The sequence below is a fragment of the Psittacula echo genome (genome assembly GCF_963264785.1).
Source record: "Psittacula echo genome assembly, chromosome: 1".
Classification (NCBI taxonomy): Eukaryota; Metazoa; Chordata; class Aves; order Psittaciformes; family Psittacidae; genus Psittacula; species Psittacula echo.
This window is the reverse complement of record NC_137735.1, coordinates 54,021,576-54,040,667: the sequence shown is the minus strand read 5'-3', so window position 1 is coordinate 54,040,667 and position 19,092 is coordinate 54,021,576. Positions and strand designations below refer to the sequence as shown.

Genomic DNA, 19,092 nt, shown 5'->3' with positions numbered 1-19,092 from the left:
AGTGTCACCAAAGTAATCCAAAGTAAACCTTCGTGTTCTCACTGCATCCCTGCTGCTATGAATTCAAGAGCCACTCTTCCCTTTTCTCTTTGGAGCTGCAGTATCCGTGGGAGCAGCGGGTTTGGAGGGCAGCTTCCCAGAGAGGTGGAAAGAGGGAACACCTTCCAGCCAAGGCTTTTGCCTTCTTCCCGTGATGTTGAGGACAACCCTAGGGAGGGTATGAAACGGGTGGAGAAGAGTGTGACAAAGGAGTAAGGGAGACAAAAGCACTATGAAGAGTGAGGTTTCAGCAGGTGGCTGGTTTATTTTCATTCTGGCACTTTGACTGACTAGAGGGGTGGGACTCTGAGCTGGGAGGCTTGGCTAAAAGGTCAGGGCAGCGCACTTGCAGGAGCACTTCACAAGACCAGCTTCCAGTGCCTGGACAGGATTTGGGGTATCAGCAAGCTGACTGCTTAGCAGCTGACTGAATTCTCGGCTCAAGGATTCGGTGGTGGCAGGGTTTGAGACAGACACACTGGTCAACATGAGCACGGCAGGCAAAGTAAGGACAAGTTTCTATTAGAAGTTTCTTTCCTGCAGCTGAGTAGTGCATGTGTAAATGCAGTTTCTTTGCTGGGACACCCTTAGTTCTGGTGCTATAGCACAGATGAGAGTTTAGGAGGAAGCTGGTGCAGGAGAGCAGCCCTTACTTGCAGGCCACTGTACTCTCCTCTGAAATGGTTTTACATAAGAAAGAAGATAAAATATAAAATGAAGAACATTACTTGTTTACTTATTTATTTATTTATTTAAGAACTTGAGGTAAGAGCACCAGGATAAGAATAACCTTCCCCAGCATTAGTAAACTATTTTTAACCCCTGATTGGACAGTTTGAAACGTGATGCAATGTAGTAAGTGTTCAGATCAATGTATTTATCAGCTCCAGCAGTTTCTATTCTGAGATCCCGCGGTGGTTTAAGCTATTTTTAGCTTCTTTATTATTCATATCAGCTTGTTTTCAAAAAAACCCCATGGTTAATATTGTGTTACATTTTGGGGTGTAATTGTGATGATGTTAGAACAGTCATTAAATTTCAATATGTGCATAACAACTCTGGAGCTTAAGGTAATGATGATCCAAAGTAAGTATTATATGCATCAGTATGAGCGTATGTATCAGTACTGAGCTGGGACTGAAATGAGTATTTGCATCTTTGCTAGAAAGTGAGAAGAGAGATGTAGGTGAATTCCACTGCTGAAGACAGTATATGTTGCTTCTTGCGCTACCTGAGAGATCCTAACTTGGAGACATGCAGGCAAGGTCGATGGACAGGAACCCAGAACCTAGGAAACGACTGAAGGCCTGTGCCTTGCTGTAATGTGCCTTAAGAAAGTATGGGGATCGGTACTGCTGTTACTGCCAGCTGTCTTCACTATTTTAAAGCCACACAAAACAAGAGGGGACAAAAAATAAATGCTCTCTTTAAGATACCACAAACGCAAAATAACCTGTAGTTCACTTGTAGGTAAATTCACCAAGTTTGGGGTTTTTCCCTGTAGTTTTCTTCCTCCTCCCCTGAAATATGAGCTGGCGTTTCACATGCAGAAATATACGATTCTGTCTGTGTGGTGACTTGCAAGTGCCATTCCCTTTTTCTTTGCTCTGTTTGCAGATTATTAAATGCAAAGCAGCAGTAATGTGGGAAGCCAATAAACCATTTTCTATTGAGGAAGTGGAAGTTGCCCCACCAAAAGCGCACGAAGTTCGCGTAAAGGTACTAAAAAATAAAAATCAAAGCAACTATTATTCTGTCTTGCTGTTTATCAGGATCAGTTCTATAGATTTTTAGGATCCAGTCAGAAGACATTCAATAGCTGAGTAGTTAGTATTCAGTAGTTACTATTAGAATCATAGAATAGAATCATAGCATAGTTAGTGCTGGAAAGGACCTTAAGATCATCTAGCTCCAACCCGCCTGCCGTGAGCAGGGACACCTCACACTAAACCATGCCACCGAAGTCCTCATCCAGTCTGGCCTTGAACACCGCCAAGGATGGAGCATTCACAACCTCCTTGGGCAACCCATTCTAGTGCCCCACCAGCCTAACTGTAAAGAATTTCTTCCTTATATCCAATCTAAATTTCCCCTGTTTGAAGTTTGAACCCATTGCCCCTTGTCCTGTCACTACAGTCCCTGATGAATAGTCCATCCCCAACATCCTTGTAGGCCCCCTTCAGATACTGGAAGGCTGCTATGAGGTCTCCATGCAGCCTTTCTTCTCCAGGCCGAACAGCCCCAACTTGGGGAGCTTCGTTTTTCAACTGGGTGCTGAGCATCTCTCACATTTCAGGACCTTTCTCAGTGGGATTCAGCAGCTGTTTTTATTTTAGAGCAGTTTCAAGTGTTAGACCAGTGAGAAGAACCCTCTCGTGGGGTTGACAACTCCATTTGTCAGAACAAAAGCTCTACAGACATACCTGAATGTTTCAAAAGAAATACTGCTACTGTGCTACCTGCAAGAAAAGGCAAATGTGATATAAAATACTATGTATAGCCTCAATTTTTGTATGTATGACATATACGTATATTTAAAATACATAAATAACATATAATAATTAAAATGTAATTATATATGATGCTATGCCATTGTATAACATGTATTTTATGTAACATATCTCTTATATATTGTAATATCATCTGAAATAAGGAATAGAAAATATATATAATATTTCTAGGTTTATAAATACTATTTGATGGTTAATTTATATTTACTTGATATGATAATCTTTCTACAATATTGCAACCTTTTTCTATTTATGTATTTATCTATAAATATTGAAATATTTTATTGCATTCTGTTCTTCATATATGATTACATTGCTAGAACTTGGGTCCTGCCAGATAATCAATGAGACTTCCTACGGAGCTCAGTAGTGCAGAGCAAACATTCCCAAAGGAGCCTTGCTTTGTAGATTAAAGGCTAACGCAACCCATAAAAATCATGAATCATGCAAACTAAAGTGTTTTCCCTGTAGTTATTATGTGTATATGTGATTTTGGAAGGAAGCAAATCACTTCTCCAAAGGTATGATACCATTTCACTTCCACACATGCCATGATGTAGTTAATTGCTGACATATTCTTGTCTTTCTTCTAAATCAGATGGTGGCCACAGGGATCTGTCGCTCTGATGACCATGTGATAACTGGTGCACTGGTTATGCCTTTTCCAATAATTCTTGGGCATGAAGCTGCTGGTATTGTGGAGAGTGTTGGGCAGGGAGTAACCTCAATCAAACCAGGTGTGAAACAGCACTGAACACAAACTCTCTGCTGATTCTCCTATTTCCTGACACTCCTGTCTAAGTCAAATATGATAACATGCATAAGTGCTTATATTGCAGAGGAGAAAATGTTCCAACTCTTATTTTTTCAAGGCTATCTTAAACGATGCTACATGGTGTCTACACCTTTTTGTGTTACCATTCTTGATTTATTTTCAGATTTTCTATTCGATTTCTTTGGTTTTGGGAAAAACATCTGCAGCTTGCTTTCTACCTACGTAGCACTTCTCTTGTCATGGGATTAAGAACAGATTCTTTGCTCTTTGACACAGAAAATCAGCTATTACAGGTTCTCTAACCCCAGTTTATACAGCTCATCTCAAGAGTAAGTCAAAGCAAAGCACTAGTCAACATGTCAAAACACTTTCTTTCCATTCTCCTAACAGTCAAATAACCCACTGACTTCAGTAGACCCGAGCTCAGGTCTGTGTGTTCCATTACTTCATTTCAAAGATATCAGGGCATGACTGGGGTGCCCACCCTGCTGCAGGCTTTGCTTTTGCTTTGCACAGTACCAGTGCAGGTGAGACAGCACTGCTCACTGAGAGCTGGGTTGCTTTGAAGAGGACACTTCTCTGGACCAGCTGCTCCTCTCCCTACGCTCCCTTGGAACCACAGTGGGTAGAAAGAGAAGTTAGTGAAAGATGCTGATGTTCCTCCAACTGCTGCAAGATGAGACAGCATTTCTGTACATCTGTGTGGAAGCAAACAGACTCTAATAAGGACTAAATTATTAACAGAAATTATGCAGTGAACAAAATCTGCACAGTAGTGCTTGATTTTATCCAGGCAGTTTGTTACAATATCTAAGTAGTTAATTTTTAACACCTCCGTATTCCCAGTGCCTTTGTACTGACAACAGATATGTAGTCTGTCCAAAGCAGGTTGGTAAGTGAGATAAGAAAAAATTTTACTTGGCCTTTCTGCTTTAGCTCCAAACAAATATGTATATTGCAAATTTCAGTGACAGCTCTAGCTGCTTTTTCTCTTCCATCTGGCTTCATAAATCACTCTATTGTCTAATTCTAGCTGCCACGTGTTTCCGGGTGAAACAGCAGGCCTGAACACACACAAAATCATGTTTCTTGGATGTTGCTTAGTTTACACCTTCAAGTTCTAAAAAGGACTCCCAAGATGTGCAAAGTTTCTTTGACAGAATGATTACTAGGCCTGTGTCACAGTTCTAAGTTAGCTGAGGGCCGGGGCAGAGGGGGAGCGTTTCATGTTCTGTGGGTATTTTCCATGTTTTAGTGGTAATCAAAGATTTCCCTTGCTTTTCAATGTGTCAAGGATTAGCTACATTTTAGAGCTGCCAAATCACAAATTGATCTCTGTTAGGGGTTACCTGTTTAGAGATTATGAGGGATTTACCACACATCATTGCTGTGGAAAAGGCATAGCAGTAAAAATTGCACTGGGAAGCCGTGTGCTATTTTGTCCATCATGTAAGAGTGCTAGAGAAAGAGAGATGTCTTATCTTGTGTGTGTCACTGCTTCTCTGACAAACATTTTACCTGCTTTACTCCAATGCAAGAGTAAAATAGGAAAGAGACTCAAGAGGGTTGGTAAATTAATGCTCAATTTCCCATTCTCTGTATGTGCAGTTTACAGCCGTGTTATCTTGGCCCTCCAATCTCCTGTTGCAGTGGGTGCCAATTTTTATCTCAGTTTCTTTACCTGTGTATTACTATTTTCCTTTCAAGTAGAAGATGCAATAAACTGCTGAATGAGTACTTCGGGAATGTCAGCAGCTAACGGAGTTCTATGACATAGCTCAGATTCAGTTCTGTGAAAGACACCAGGAGGTTTGTGTATTGAAATCAGTTGTCATAACTTTGCCCTGGTTACGTTCTTTCTGACAGAGAGAGATGGTGTATCCTCCACGGGCAGCAGAAGGCAATAGAATCATAGAATCATAGAATAGTTTGGGTTGGAAAGGACCTTAAGATCACCTCGTTCCAACCCCCCTGCCATGGGAAGGGACACCCCACACTAAACCATGCCACCCAAGGCCTCATTCAACCTGGCCTTGAACACCGCCAAGGAGGAAGCATTCACAACCTCCCTGGGCAACCCATTCCAGTGCCTCACCACCCTCTCAGTAAAGAATTTCTTCCTTATATCCAATCTAAACTTCCCCTGTTTAAGTTTGAACCCGTTACCCCTTGTCCTGTCACTACAGTCCCTGATGAATAGTCCCTCCCCAGCATCCTTGTAGGCCCCCTTCAGATACTGGAAGGCTGCTATGAGGTCTCCACGCAGCCTTCTCTTCTCCAGGCTGAACAGCCCCAACTTTCTCAGCCTGCCTTCATACAGGAGGTGCTCCAGTCCCCTGATCATCCTTGTGGCCCTCCTCTGGACTTGACTCCTAGCACACATTTGCTTAGGGATTAAATACATTTGCTCCATGTTTTTATGTGCATGCTTCTTGTTTGCCTTTTTAAATCCTGTCATTACTGTATTATTTCTAGGAGATAAGGTTATTCCACTCTTTGTGCCATACTGTGGGGAGTGCAGCAGTTGCTTAAGCACCAAGGGTAATCTGTGCATCAAAAATGAGTGAGTTTTCCTGGGTCACCTACAACCCTTATTTGACTTTGATTTATGCAAAGCTGATCACACTCAATGGATTTCACTTGCCATCATTTCTGTTCATCTTTCAAACAGCCTTTTTTCCGGTACTGGATTAATGCCTGATGGCACCACTAGATTCACCTGTAAAGGAAAAGCAATTCACCATTTTTTGGGTACCAGCACCTTCACTGAATACACAGTACTGCATGAAACTTCTGTAGCCAAAATCGATTCTGCTGCTCCTCTGGAAAAAGTTTTTGTAATTGGCTGTGGATTTTCAACTGGTTATGGGGCTGCTGTGCAGACTGCCAAGGTAAGTATCATGGTGGGTGTTTCTGGTAACTCATGACGGCCTATTCAGGATTGTATGGCCTGCATGTGGGGTATCAGCAGAGCAGCCAGGAGGTGTAGACTCTGTTGCAGAGTTCAGGATAGAAGGAAGATACTTGTGTTTTGCCTACTTCAGTTTCTGTGTCTCTAAGGTACTGAGAAGCCTTCAAATCAAAATCCAGTAAAAATGCATATTACCATCTGTTAATTTTTCTCTCATGGCTTTATTACCCCTAGAAAAAACATTACAAAGGAGATGATTTGTTTTATTGTAACTGGAATCTAGGAAGCCTATATTTGCAACACTCAGAAATCGTAGCAATACACAAATGTGACTTTTACAGGTGTCATTGTCTCCAGTGGCACTACAGATTTTAACACCACTGGAATATAAAGCGTTGTAGAAAAAAAAACATGTCTCTGAACCTAAAGCTTGAGAAGAGTGATGAAAATCTGGTCTCAGAAATGTATTTTAGGGACAATTTATCTTAGTCACATGTAGGATTATAACAGTATAGCTGGCTGCTGCACTAGTAGGCATGGATGTGCAAATTCCTTCTCAGCAGGTAATCTCTAAATTACAAGAAGTAGCTTAACTGAAAACATGTTGGTAGTAAGAAAAAGCATTGTACTTTATAGACTGTTAGAGTATGGCATGTTTGTCTGGGTATTACAGGTGGAACCAGGCTCCACCTGTGCCATCTTCGGCCTTGGAGGAGTTGGCCTCTCTGTTATCATGGGCTGCAAGGTGGCTGGAGCTTCCCGCATCATTGCTATTGATATCAATAATGACAAGTTTGCCAAGGCCAAAGAACTGGGAGCCACAGACTGCGTCAACCCTAGAGATTTCAAGAAGCCTATTCACGAGGTGTTGATCGAAATGACTGGCCAAGGTGTGGACTACGCCTTTGAGGTTGTCGGCCATATCGAAACCATGGTATGCAACCAAAAGATGTCATCAAATGAGGCATTAGTGTGTTAGGTCTGTCTTTGCTAACCCAGTAAGCACCAAGGTTGAGGAGCTGAGAGCCACTGGCAAAGTGTCAGGCTACCTTCAAACCTCTTAAGTCCAGCTGTCTGCCATTGAGATGCAGGGGCATGCTCAAAACCTTAGGGCAGAGAACTTGAGCATAGTCCCGTGGCCTAACCAGGGTGGCTAAATTTCACATAGCCCACTGTCTGCTTTCCAGCAGTGGCTTATCGCTGATGTCTAAGACAAAATGGGGAGGGAGAGCAAAGCTAGGACATAGCTAACCCCTGACAACAAACACAACGGTGTGAGCAGATTCAATGGACACTGTTTGATGTGGTTTCAGTTACAAAAAGTGAATTGCAAGCAGAGCCCTGAGAGGAGGAGGAATGCAAACTTGGGCCTCAGCGGCAAATCTTGTGTGACTGTGGGTGTCCCTCTGTTCCCAATGCAGACCTCAGCCTTGGCCTGTTGCCATTACAACAGTGGAGTCAGTGTGATTGTGGGAGTGCCCCCTGCAGCACAGAAGATCACTTTTGACCCCATGCTCATCTTCACTGGTCGCACCTGGAAAGGCTCTGTCTTTGGAGGTAAGGGCTTGGAAAGAAGTGATTTAACTGGCTTGGGAAACTTGCAAGTTACCTGGAATGAAATAGCATATGTATAAATTCATTGCTTAGGTTGTCCTACTGGAAGTAATATTGATGGCTGTTTTGCTGACAAAGAAGCACAAAGGGAACTAGTTATGGAAACTGTTAGTTAATGGTGAGAGAAAGAGAGAGAAAACCAGAGATGGAGGTGGGAGAGAAGAGACAGAGGAAGAGTAGAAGACAAAAAGATAGGAAAAAAAATAGTGGGGAAGCGGAGAAGGGAAATAAAGGGGGCAAATGAGAAAAAAAAGAAGTGAGGGAGAAAGAAAGGTAGAAGGAGAGAGGAAAATGAGAGGGAGGGGAGGGAGGAGAAGAGATAAAAATAGAAAAGAAAAAACAGATAAGGAGAAAGAAAAGGGAAAGATAAGAGAAATGGACAAAGGAAGATAAAGCTTGACAAGCCCAAGCTCGCTCAACACAAAGCTGAAGGCCACCGAAAACTTGGCTCCAGCAGCAGGTTTTCTCACTCCCAGCCACTTCCTCTTATGTATTCAATAGACACCTGAATAGAACAGCAGAGACAAATCAGGTTCCTCTGGAAGGACATCTGACTGAGACAGTTTTATCTAGTACTGCTTGAAAGAAAAAAGAGGCATATCTACCCCATGCCCCCTCAGTTTTGATCAGTCAGTCCAGTTTCCAGTTCCCAACATAGATGTCCCCACTCTGGCTTTTGTATGATGTGTGGTTTAGTGAGCAGCAGACGTCAACAGACAAGTTGGAACAGTATTTAATGTGGGGAAAAGTTTGGATTCTGTAAAGATTAAAATTTTTAGAGGTCTGCCACCAGTAAAACACTTACTGGGCTTGTTGTATGTAGAACAGCTGCACTTCAACCCATGTTTTCTGCTGGCCCTCTGTGTTACAGGGGTAAAGACATGCTGCAGCATTTCATCATGCTGTTCTCTTATTGAAAGTTTACCTAAAACTTTAAGCTGCCAATGGGTTTATGTATTTCCCAAGCCTTTAATGTTTCATTTTGCATTATCTGTGGGTTTTTTCAGGCTGGAAGAGTAAAGATTCAGTCCCTAAACTGGTTGCTGACTACATGAAGAAAAAATTTGTTCTGGATCCATTAATAACTCATAGACTTCATTTCACTAAAATCAATGAAGGAATTGATCTGCTAAGGACAGGGAAGAGGTAAACCATGTTTAATTGTAAAAGTTCTGTATAAATAACCTAAAGCAGCCGTATGGTAACGCAGAGCGTGACTTCACGGTGGAGAAGGGAAACGGCAGCACACTACATCCCTTAATCTTGCCCAGTATGGTTCCCTGGGTTGCAGTTGTAGTGATACAGGCAGCAAAGCTTCAGCTTTGGAAATACATTGAGCCCTGTCTTTCCTTGTAGAGGAATTTTCACATTTTAGTTTGAACAAAGACACTGGGTGGCAGAGGAAGAAAAGACCCCAGCAGTGAGGAAGTCTGTGCTCACTATCTGTTGGAAAAGAGCACACAAACAAGGGAGCTTGGGAATGCCAAGCTGTGGAGTGCCAGGGTCAAATACGTCACATCTGAAGAAACCTCTTAGACTGAGGAGCAGGAGCACAGAAATAGACAATATTGACTAGAAGAGCAAGTCACCATTCCTGTGGTGAATTACAGTCCCAGTGCAATTAGTCCTAAAGTCACTGGGTAGTTTACCCTGAATTCTGGGGCTTTTCACTAAAGAAAGTGCTTGATGTATACAAACATTGCAAACTCAGAATTTAGCTCTCATGCCTTCCTCAAATCTTGTGAGAGTTCAGCTCAGGCTCTGTTTTCATGGAGTGTTGAAATTGGAAATATTGTTTGCCAGAGACATTTGACAAGATTTGCATGGGAATAACTGGAAATTCTCCTTGGCGGAAGTGGGAAATACATGTGTGTACCTCAGTGCGTGTGGGGACTACCCTTTTTGTAAGTTCTAGCTGTGTATAACTTACGCAGTCTGGAGAATTACATTCACGTTTTCTTTTCATTGTCATTTGCTGGCAGTTATTTTAGGTGTTGCTTGCTCTAAATGTATAAAGCATGTAAGAAAAGAATTTAGCCGCTGAGGTTTGTTCTAAGGTTCTACCTACACAGCACGCATGTCATTTTTTGGCTGTCCTTATTTTAGATGAGCTGTAAATGCCAGTTTTAGGTCTAGTGTGGCAAACGGGAAAGCCATGAGGACAGAGACGCTATCAGCTTTGCTAAAAGACTGGCAGTCCACCTGAAGACGGAGGCCTGTTGCAGCTGACCATCATCACTAGAAGAAACACTTCAGTGTTTCAACACAGAACGAGCTGTGCCACTCAGAGGTTACCCTTAAGAGCCATTTGTAACTGCAGAGACGTGTGTCAGCCCCGCTCTGAGGACTTCCCAGGCTCTGTCTGGTGATGAGTTGCCAGGAGCCCCGAGTTCATGAGTGAAGGCTATGCAGTTTTGCATGAATGTTGTTCTCCGCAGCACAGTTTGCACATCTGCTTTGCAGTGGTGCTGCAGTGGGGGCTGGGGTGGGCAAGGAGGGAGTACCCTGGCTGACAGCATTAGCCTGCATTAGCAGAGAAAACAGCAGTGTTTTTCTGATGTTAGCCCAGGGGCTTATCTACTGCCACTAACTTGTCCCTTTATATTGCAGTATTCGCACTGTCCTGGTGTTTCAGGATTCCTAATTGTTAACAGCAGATGGCTTAGCACCAGTACAAACTTCATTATCCTCCAGTACAACTGGTATGAAACACAAGCCAAGATGTTTCTGAAAGGTCCACCACGTCCCCTCGGAATAAAAGGATCAAGCTCAAACGCCAGACTTCAAGCACAGTGTTCATAAATGAAATAATCTTTTCTTCTGCCTCTTTCTACTGATTCTTGCTTTAAATCCTCTTTACACAGAAGAAATTGTGCTGCAGTTTTCCTCTAATGGCGTATTATGAATGACAGGACTTGCTGCTGTCACAGGTGTTAGAAAAGGTTTGGATTTTTTAAATGGCCTTTAATACGCACTCTTTTAATAACAGCAAAATGAAGGGCCTTTATAACACTGTGGCTCAGCACAGTAAAACTTTAGTCAGAACTGTGTGTCCATCCTGAATGATTTTAGCATTCCATTACTTGACAGGCAAGGAAATTACTGCAGAGATTAAAAATCATGGGGACCTTGCATTTGAATTAAAAATTTCAGTTAAGGATATTTCAGTAAATCAAAGACTTACAGCCTGAAGAATGTCTCACCACCAAATTAACACTTCCAGGCATCTCATATGAAACTGCTGTGGTGCTGTTCTGTGGTGGTGTTCTTCTGCTTGGTTGCTTTTACCTTTGTATCTCTTTCTTAGGAATGCTCTAGTTGTTTTACCAGTATAGTTTGAGATCTTTGGCCAATTTATACAAGTGCCTCTGGTGCTTGGGAGACAATGTGAAGAAATATGAACGTGCATCAAGTATTGTTATTTGTTACCATTAAATAAAGAGGCAGTGTGTTAACCTTTAAATGTAAATACAGAGTAAATGGGAAGAAACACGTGACTGGTAACAGTTTGCACGTAGTAGAACACAAAGCATCTTACTGCTTTCTGCGTTTGCAGCGAGGAAACAGGAGAAGAGGCTATTTCTGTCTTTGGTATATGTGATCAGCATTGACTTATCTCTTGAAGTTCTACTCAGAGCTTGCAGGCTCTCGTGGGCATGGTGGCTGGGCAGCAAAGCCTGTGAAGCAAGGGGACTGTGTGCTAATGATGACTGACGTGCTTATGTCAGCAGAAAGAGTCCTTGAGGAGCCCAGCTGGGTTAATGGTTTGGGGATGAGTTCACCCAGAGATTAGACTTTAACAGAAGATCCTTAAACACGTGTATGTATAAAACTCCGTTCACGCAGCAGTTCAGACCCAAACTTCAGTCATTTGTTTCTGTGGGGTTACCTGTGCAGTCAGGTGCAAAGACTTTGTCTGGCCCATAAAGTAATTCCTTTCACATGCAGTTCTGTTGAAGAGTTCTCCTCTCTTTCAAGGCAGGTTGTGTGAGAACCAACAGTGTGAATGGGATCACTGTTCAAAGCAGAATGAGACGGGATTTAATTCCACTTCATGTCATCAGATGTCATCTGTGGTAGCATGGATTCAGTACAAAGAAAAGCTTAATAATATTTCAATTTTCAGAGTATTTTAGCAAAATGTTTTCTGTGGAGGCCAAGCTACTTTATTGTATATTTAAGTCCTAAATTAAACAGAAGCCAAAGGAAGGCTGTTTTAACCTAGCTTGTGAGGACAGAAAGAAGGAGTATGGAGAGGTAAAGTATCCTCCATATGCCAGATAAAAGCTTTTTCCAAGGCGTTCTCTACTGCATTAAGGGTAGAGGGTATAACAGCAGTCTTGAGGGTAGAAGAATAAAACAAAAAATATTGCCAGGGGATAAAGTACAAGAAATCTCCTCGCCTCTGTCCTCTTCAGGATCATGCAAAGCCCATCTCTGTTGTTGCAATCTGCCAAGCATAGTGAACACCTACTGTTAGTGTCTTTATTAGGACAGTTGCTGGCATCCAAAACAATGAACACATAAAATCATTCTTATTAGGGACATTTATAAGGCAGCCATCCAATTCTGCATTCACAAGGAGGAATGAAGTGGCTTCTGACTGGGGAATGACAAAATAGTTGACACTACCAAGAGTCTTCCTCCCTGCAGATCCCCACCCACCCTCAGGTAAAGATTGATTTGTGTGTTTGTGCAGTTGTGAATGGCGTGTTTCTGACACACTTCCCAATGGCTCTCTGATGCTGAGGTGCTCCAGGTGGGATCAGGGCCACATGCAGCGTCTTTCTGTGAGTCCCCATTTAGGATCTGTCTGTGAATGAGCAGGATCCACACTCCCCATCAGAACACAGTCTGCCCGTTAACACATGGTAACACTATGAAAAATCCTCAAAAGCCATGAAAAATCCAGTAACGTCTCACGAGACAAACCCTTTGTGTGACAAAGCACAAATGGTGTTTCCTTAGACCTTAAACCACGCTAGCATTTATCAAACATCACTTGGCTTCCCGTGCAGCCTGTGCCTGCCCATACAAATTCTGACTCAACAGATCAGTTACAGTCTGCCTGAACAGCTTGAAGAATACTTTTGTTTTCAGCTAAGCACGGACACATCAGTCCACTTGTGAAGAGTGCAAAGCACATGAAAGCAACTAATCCTGGATAAGAACCACATCTTTGCTCCACCAAGCGTGGTGAGTGAAGTGACAGGGTAATAAGCATGGATGTGCGACCCAACTGTATAGCTGGGTGTCCTAAGCAGGAGTCTACAGAGTAATGCCTTCCTGATCCATGAATGCTGCATTTTTTTCTGATCAGGACTAACCTGTCTTGCACCAGGTTTGCAACAGATTGCATCTGTTAACAGATGGCTTTGATTTTTCAAAATATTAATATTAGTTTACCTATCATTTTGTTTAACAGCTGAAGAGTTGATTTCTGCTCACTGTAGAATCCTAAATGGTCCCTGCTCCAAGAAGGGGTTTTATGTCATTATTGGTAGTCTGCTAGGAAAGGATCCCATTCCTTAGGTATACAAAAAAATTCCTTTCAGCCACATGGAACAAGGATTTCTTTGTAATGGACAGGCCTCTTCTGGTCTATCATTTGCTTCTAGGCGAGAGCTGATGGGATCATGAAAGTCCTCAAGGCTGAATTAGGAGGGGTTCAACACCTGAGCAAAGATTTTTCTTTTGAGTCAAAAAGAGCTCTCATGCAAAATTTCAAAGCTATAATCAATATATGGCATTTCTGATATGCTGAGGTCAAGTTCACATGTGTGACCAGGAAAATCTGGTTTTCTTTACTGGTGTCTAACCACATCATCTCTATTCTCATCCTCTTCCTCCATCATCTTTCTGTCCTTTTTTTATCAGTCCCTCCTTGGCATCAGCTTAGAGTATATGGTAAGTCCATATAGATTCTAGCTGGTTGCCAAATTACACAGAACAACCATGTGCATTCGGTATTTTAATGTGTGGCATTTGTTTCCAGATTAGCAATGGGAAGGACACATTGCTCTTTGGAGTGGTTTCCATTACTCAGCTTATCCGTTTCAGCTCCAATTCTATTTTAATCCTTTTTACTGCTCAGTTTCCTTAAAATAACAAAAAGAGCATCTCTTCTAGAATATAAATGCAAACTCCGCAGTCTAAAACTACCATCAGTAAAACATCCGTAGGTTTATGCAAGGTACATTTTAACCCAGAAAATATTTACTTCTCTGCCCTAGCAAAGAGTTTGTATGGGCAATGAGCCCATACATGAGATTGCAAAAATCCAAAGGAAAACAATGGGCTTGCTCCACAACAGATACGTGAAGCATCAGAGTAGGAAACATTGTTCTCCACTGATTCTCACATAGTGTTAGAGCTTAGTGTGGAAAGAACCCAATACTGAACAGACCGTCATTTCAAACATTTAAATAATTTATTTAAATAATATAAAGTATTTAAAGTTTTCTGTTTGTGACTCTGTACTGTTTTCTTAAGAGATGACAGTCACACTCCATTTCTCATTAAGTGTTCCCTTGGCAGGTCTTCATGTTGTAGAAGTAACACAAATATCAATCAATCTTTGCTTCTAGAACCATGTAAACTAGCACTATGCAGAAGTAACGTACGATGTGAATAATCCTTTGGCATTTATTTTCAGTCAGATACTCTGAGCTCACACTTACACAAATGTTACGAGAGCCCTGTCAAATGCACCAGCGGGACATCAGTGTTTTAAATGCAACCTAGTTCCCATAAAGATCCAATATATCGTGAGATTCTTCTCATTTACACCACTTTAGTGAAACTGTTGGTGATGTGCACCTCTAGCAAATATCATTCATATAAGTGAAGCTGCTCTGGGAGAGGACTGGATTGGAGATTAGGAACAGTTTCTTCCTCGAGAGGGTGGCCATGCATTGGAACAGGCTGCCCGGGGCAATGGTGGAATCAATGTCCCTGGAAGTGTTCAAAAACCGCGTAGATGTGGCCCCTCAGTGACACGGTTTAGTGGTGGACTTGGCAGTCCTGGGGTAATGGTTGGACTTGATGATCTCAAAGGTCTTTTCCAACCTAGCAGATTCTATGATTCTGTATCAGTAGCAGTATCTGGTAGAGAAAACTTAGTGCAGTTTGTCCACCGACTCTTTTGGTGTTGACACCACTCCCATGCCGCCTAGTTAGCACTGCTGCCTGAACCTCTTTCCTTTCCCCATACAAACTTCTAGCACCTCTGTCCCCCATTCCTCATAAATCATTACCAAATACGTTGTTTGTTTAAATATTCTGTCAGCAATGTGTAGAGGGAAGCCATGTGACTCGCCTTCTCTTTAAATTACTGAAGATCTTACTATCATTTGTTTCAGAAGAGATTTATTCCCCCCCCCCCCCCCCCCCAACCTCAGAAACTAGATTTGCAACTCAGGAAATCTGCAGATCTAGAGACAGAAGAAGATTTGGTTGGTCTCATTATTTAACAAATTTATTTGATATTTAACAAATACGCATTAAGAATTAGCATGTATTTAATAAACAAGTGCAGCTCACACATATGGGATGGTTAGCACTGAAAGGTAACAAGGGACAGCAGGTAGTCCCTTATTATTTGAAGCATTTTATACAAAGCAGTAGATAACTTTGTTATTACCGTGTAACATACGTGGACGTGGTTTCATTTTTGCAAATGCTGTTGGACTTTTAATATATTTTCAGCACCAAGTTCCACGGAATATTACAGCACAACCGTGCAAACTCTTCCGCAGAGAACAGGGTTGTCACTGTGAGCAGGTCATTCTGTGAGCAGGTCACTGCCCCTCTCAGTGCTGAACATTGGACCCAAAACTCTATAATGCCTTTTGATCTCTTTCGAGCAACTCTTATCTCAGTCCATAGCCCTTTGAGCTTCTGGAAACCCCTCAGCACGATCAGCAATTACACAACACCACATGAATACACAAATGAGCTATCAGAGGTTAACAAATTCCATCTGCTCCGACAACCTACAGTAGCTTCTGCACACAGAACTCACTCTGGCCTGCAATGAAAATTACCTGTAATTCTCCTAGCTACCTTTTAAACTTAAAACAATAAGACTGCAGGTGATGAGATAACACCAAGATAACTTCTTCAAGGTTACAGTGGAGTGCTAGCAACTTCCTACGGAGAAAACGTTGTAAGAAGTTCCTCCCAATAAATAATGTTTCCCTAATACTGCATGTGTCTGCACAGCCTTAATTTTATAGTAATGACAAGTCTCAGAGAAAGTAATCAATTAGCCCCGAAACTCTGTAACGAACACAAACACATAACTAGATCTGTGCGGGATTGGGACTAAAACCCAAATTCCTTCTTGAAGGAAATCTAAACCTAGATGAAACAAAATCGCTATAAAATAACCCTGCCTGAAGTCAATTGTAACTTGAACTGTTACCAGTTCCTTTGAACTGTTGCTATTTATCCACCATGTATAAAATGATACATCTTCCTTTTCCAGGTTAAGTAAAAGTGGCTCATCCACCTGAGTAAAGGCTGGTAATTGGTGTCATTTTGGCACATCATGATTTCAAGTCCATTGGTGTCCCTATACACTGCCAGAGCCCTTTGGTGGTGTGGCAGCCAAGTGTCCTTAGTGACACCACTTTTTGTTAGTTTGTTTATAATTTATAATTCATACACTTCACGACACAAGATCTTACTATCGACCGTACCTCAGTTTACAAAGGTATGCGGTATATTTACTTATGTGAGAAGTGTTCTACTTGATAAGCAGCAAGTGACTTTTTCCTGTTGGGAAGTGGAGAGTCCTAATTTAACTAGTAGCTTGCAATTGTCTTGATGCCATTTTCCACTTACCCCTAAGTGAAATCCCATAAATTTAATAGCTTTGGCACTAGCTAGTTCTTGAACTTGATCTTTTCAGTTGTAGTATTTCTTTACTTTTTCTGCTGCTGCATCCTCCAAAGATGTAGGTGTAGGACCTTGCACTTGGCATGGTTAAACTTCATAAGGTTGGCATCAGCCCACCTCACAAGCGTGTCGAGGTCCCTCTGGATGGCATCCCTTCCCTCCAGCGTATCAACCGAACCACACAGCTTGGTGTCATCAGCAAACTTGCTGAGGGCACACTCAATCCCACTGTCCATGTCACCGACAAAGACGTTGAACAAGACCGGTCCCAACACCGATCCCTGAGGGACACCACTCGTTACCGGTCTCCAGCCGGACATCGAGCCATTGACCACAACTCTTTGCGTGCGGCCATCCAGCCAGTTCTTTATCCACCGAGTGGTCCACCCATCAAATTGATGTCTCTCCAATTTAGGGACAAGGATGTCATGTGGGACAGTGTCGAACGCTTTGCACAAATCCAGGTAAATGACGTCAACTGCTCTGCCCCTGTCCATCAGTTCCGTAGCCCCATCATAGAAGGTCACCAAATTGGTCAGGCAGGATTTGCCCTTAGTGAAGCCATGCTGGCTGTCACCAAGCACCTCCTTGTTTTTCATGTGCCTTAGCATGCCTTCCAGGAGAATCTGCTCCAAGATTTTGCCAGGCACAGAGGTGGGACTGACTGGTCTGTGATTCCCCGGCTCATCCATTTTCCCCTTCTTGAAAATGGGGGTTATATTTCCCTTTTTCCAGTCGTCGGGAGCTTCACCTGACTGCCATGATTTTTCAAATATGATGGCCAGTGGCTTAGCAACTTCATTCACCAGCTCCTTCAGGACCCACGGATGGATTTCATCAGGTCCCGTGGACTTGTGCACGTTCACGTTTTTAAGATGGTCTCGAACCAGACCCTCTCCTACAATGGGCCTAAGGTCTTCATTCTCACAGTCCCTGCGTCTGCCTTCCAAGACTTGGGTGGTGCAGTCAGAGCCTTTGCCAGAGAAGACCGAGGCAAAGAAGTCATTGAGAACGTCAGCCTTCTCCAAATCCTGGGTAGCCAGTTCTCCCGATATATTCCAGAGGGGGCCTGCGTTGTCCTTAGTCTGTCTTTTATTCGCAATATACCTATAGAATCCCTTCCTGTTATCCTTAACATCCTTAGCCAAGTTTAATTCTAACTGGGCCTTAGCCTTCCTCACCTGGTCCCTAGCTTCCTGGACAACATCCCTGTATTCTTCCCAGGCCGCCTGTCCCTGCTTCCACCTTCTATAAGCCTCTTTTTTCCTTCGAATTTTCCTCAGCAGCTCCTTATCCATCCAAGGAGGTCTCCTGGCCCTCCTGCTGCACTTCCTTCTAGTTGGGATGCAACACTCCTGAGCTTGGAGCAAGTGATCCTTGAATAACAACCAACAGTCTTGGGCCCCCCTGCCCTCTAGGGCTGTATCCCATGGAACCTTACTAAGCAGGTTTCTGGAGAGGCCAAAGTCTGCTCTCTTGAAGCCCAGGGCAGTGAGATGGCTGCACGCTCTTCTCACTGTCCTGAGGATCTCGAATTCGACCATCTCATGTTTGCTGCAACCAAGGCTGCCCTGGAGCGTCACATTTCCAACAAGCCCTTCCCTGTTGGTGAGCATGAGGTCAAGCATGGCACCTCTCCTTGTCGGCTCCTCTATTACTTGCAGAAGTAGTCTTCCACACAATTGAGGAACCTCCTGGATTGCTTGTGCCAGGCCATACCATCAAGAGATATCATCAAGAGATATCGTAATACCGTATCGTAAAGAGATATCTCTATTATCTGCATACTACCTGTTACTATATGTGAAGGTGAGTGGGAGATGCTTCAGTGGCTCTGAAGGGGGTAGGGGTCCATGGAAAAGAGGCTCTGTATTGTTTGGGGGTGGCTGTTGCGCAGGAGTAACTTCTGATAGAGTGGGGAGTTGGGAAGGTCTGTTGTTTCCACTGCATGCTCGCAGTTGTTTTTCTTCTCTGGACGTCTGTTTCTCAGTGCTGAGAGGAGACATTCTTTCTCCCTTTCTGGAAAACATTTTGAAAAAGAAAGCTGTCTATTACAAAGCTAGGCTTAGGATTATGTTAGACTGGTTTGGCTTTGTTCCATGTGCAGCTACGAGTACAGAAGCACATCTACTCTGTAGCAAAGAAGCCTCCCTGGACAACTCGTTGAACAGCAGAGACTGTTGCTTTGGAAGTTTCTTCTTCCTTCTTCTGTAAGACTATTCTTCACCCACTCCTCCAGTAGAATTACAAGCAACAGTAAATGTTCATAGTATTAGAGCTGGCCGGAATGGCTTTGTTAAAATGGTAACATACTCTAGGACTGACTTGTGTTGCCTCTGTGT

General features: G+C 42.8%; 1 protein-coding gene across 1 annotated transcript; it reads left to right on the top strand.

Annotated features, from left to right (window-relative positions):
• Positions 1 to 526: 526 nt before the first annotated feature.
• On the top strand, positions 527 to 10,493 carry LOC308231724 (alcohol dehydrogenase 1; the record flags this gene model as incomplete). Its single annotated transcript, XM_080637407.1, has 9 exons — positions 527 to 544; positions 1,657 to 1,758; positions 3,148 to 3,286; positions 5,800 to 5,887; positions 5,996 to 6,215; positions 6,909 to 7,169; positions 7,657 to 7,792; positions 8,857 to 8,995; positions 10,460 to 10,493. The coding sequence occupies 9 exons, from the start codon at positions 527 to 529 to the stop codon at positions 10,491 to 10,493; spliced, it is 1,137 nt and encodes a 378-aa protein (XP_080493533.1).
• Positions 10,494 to 19,092: the final 8,599 nt, after the last annotated feature.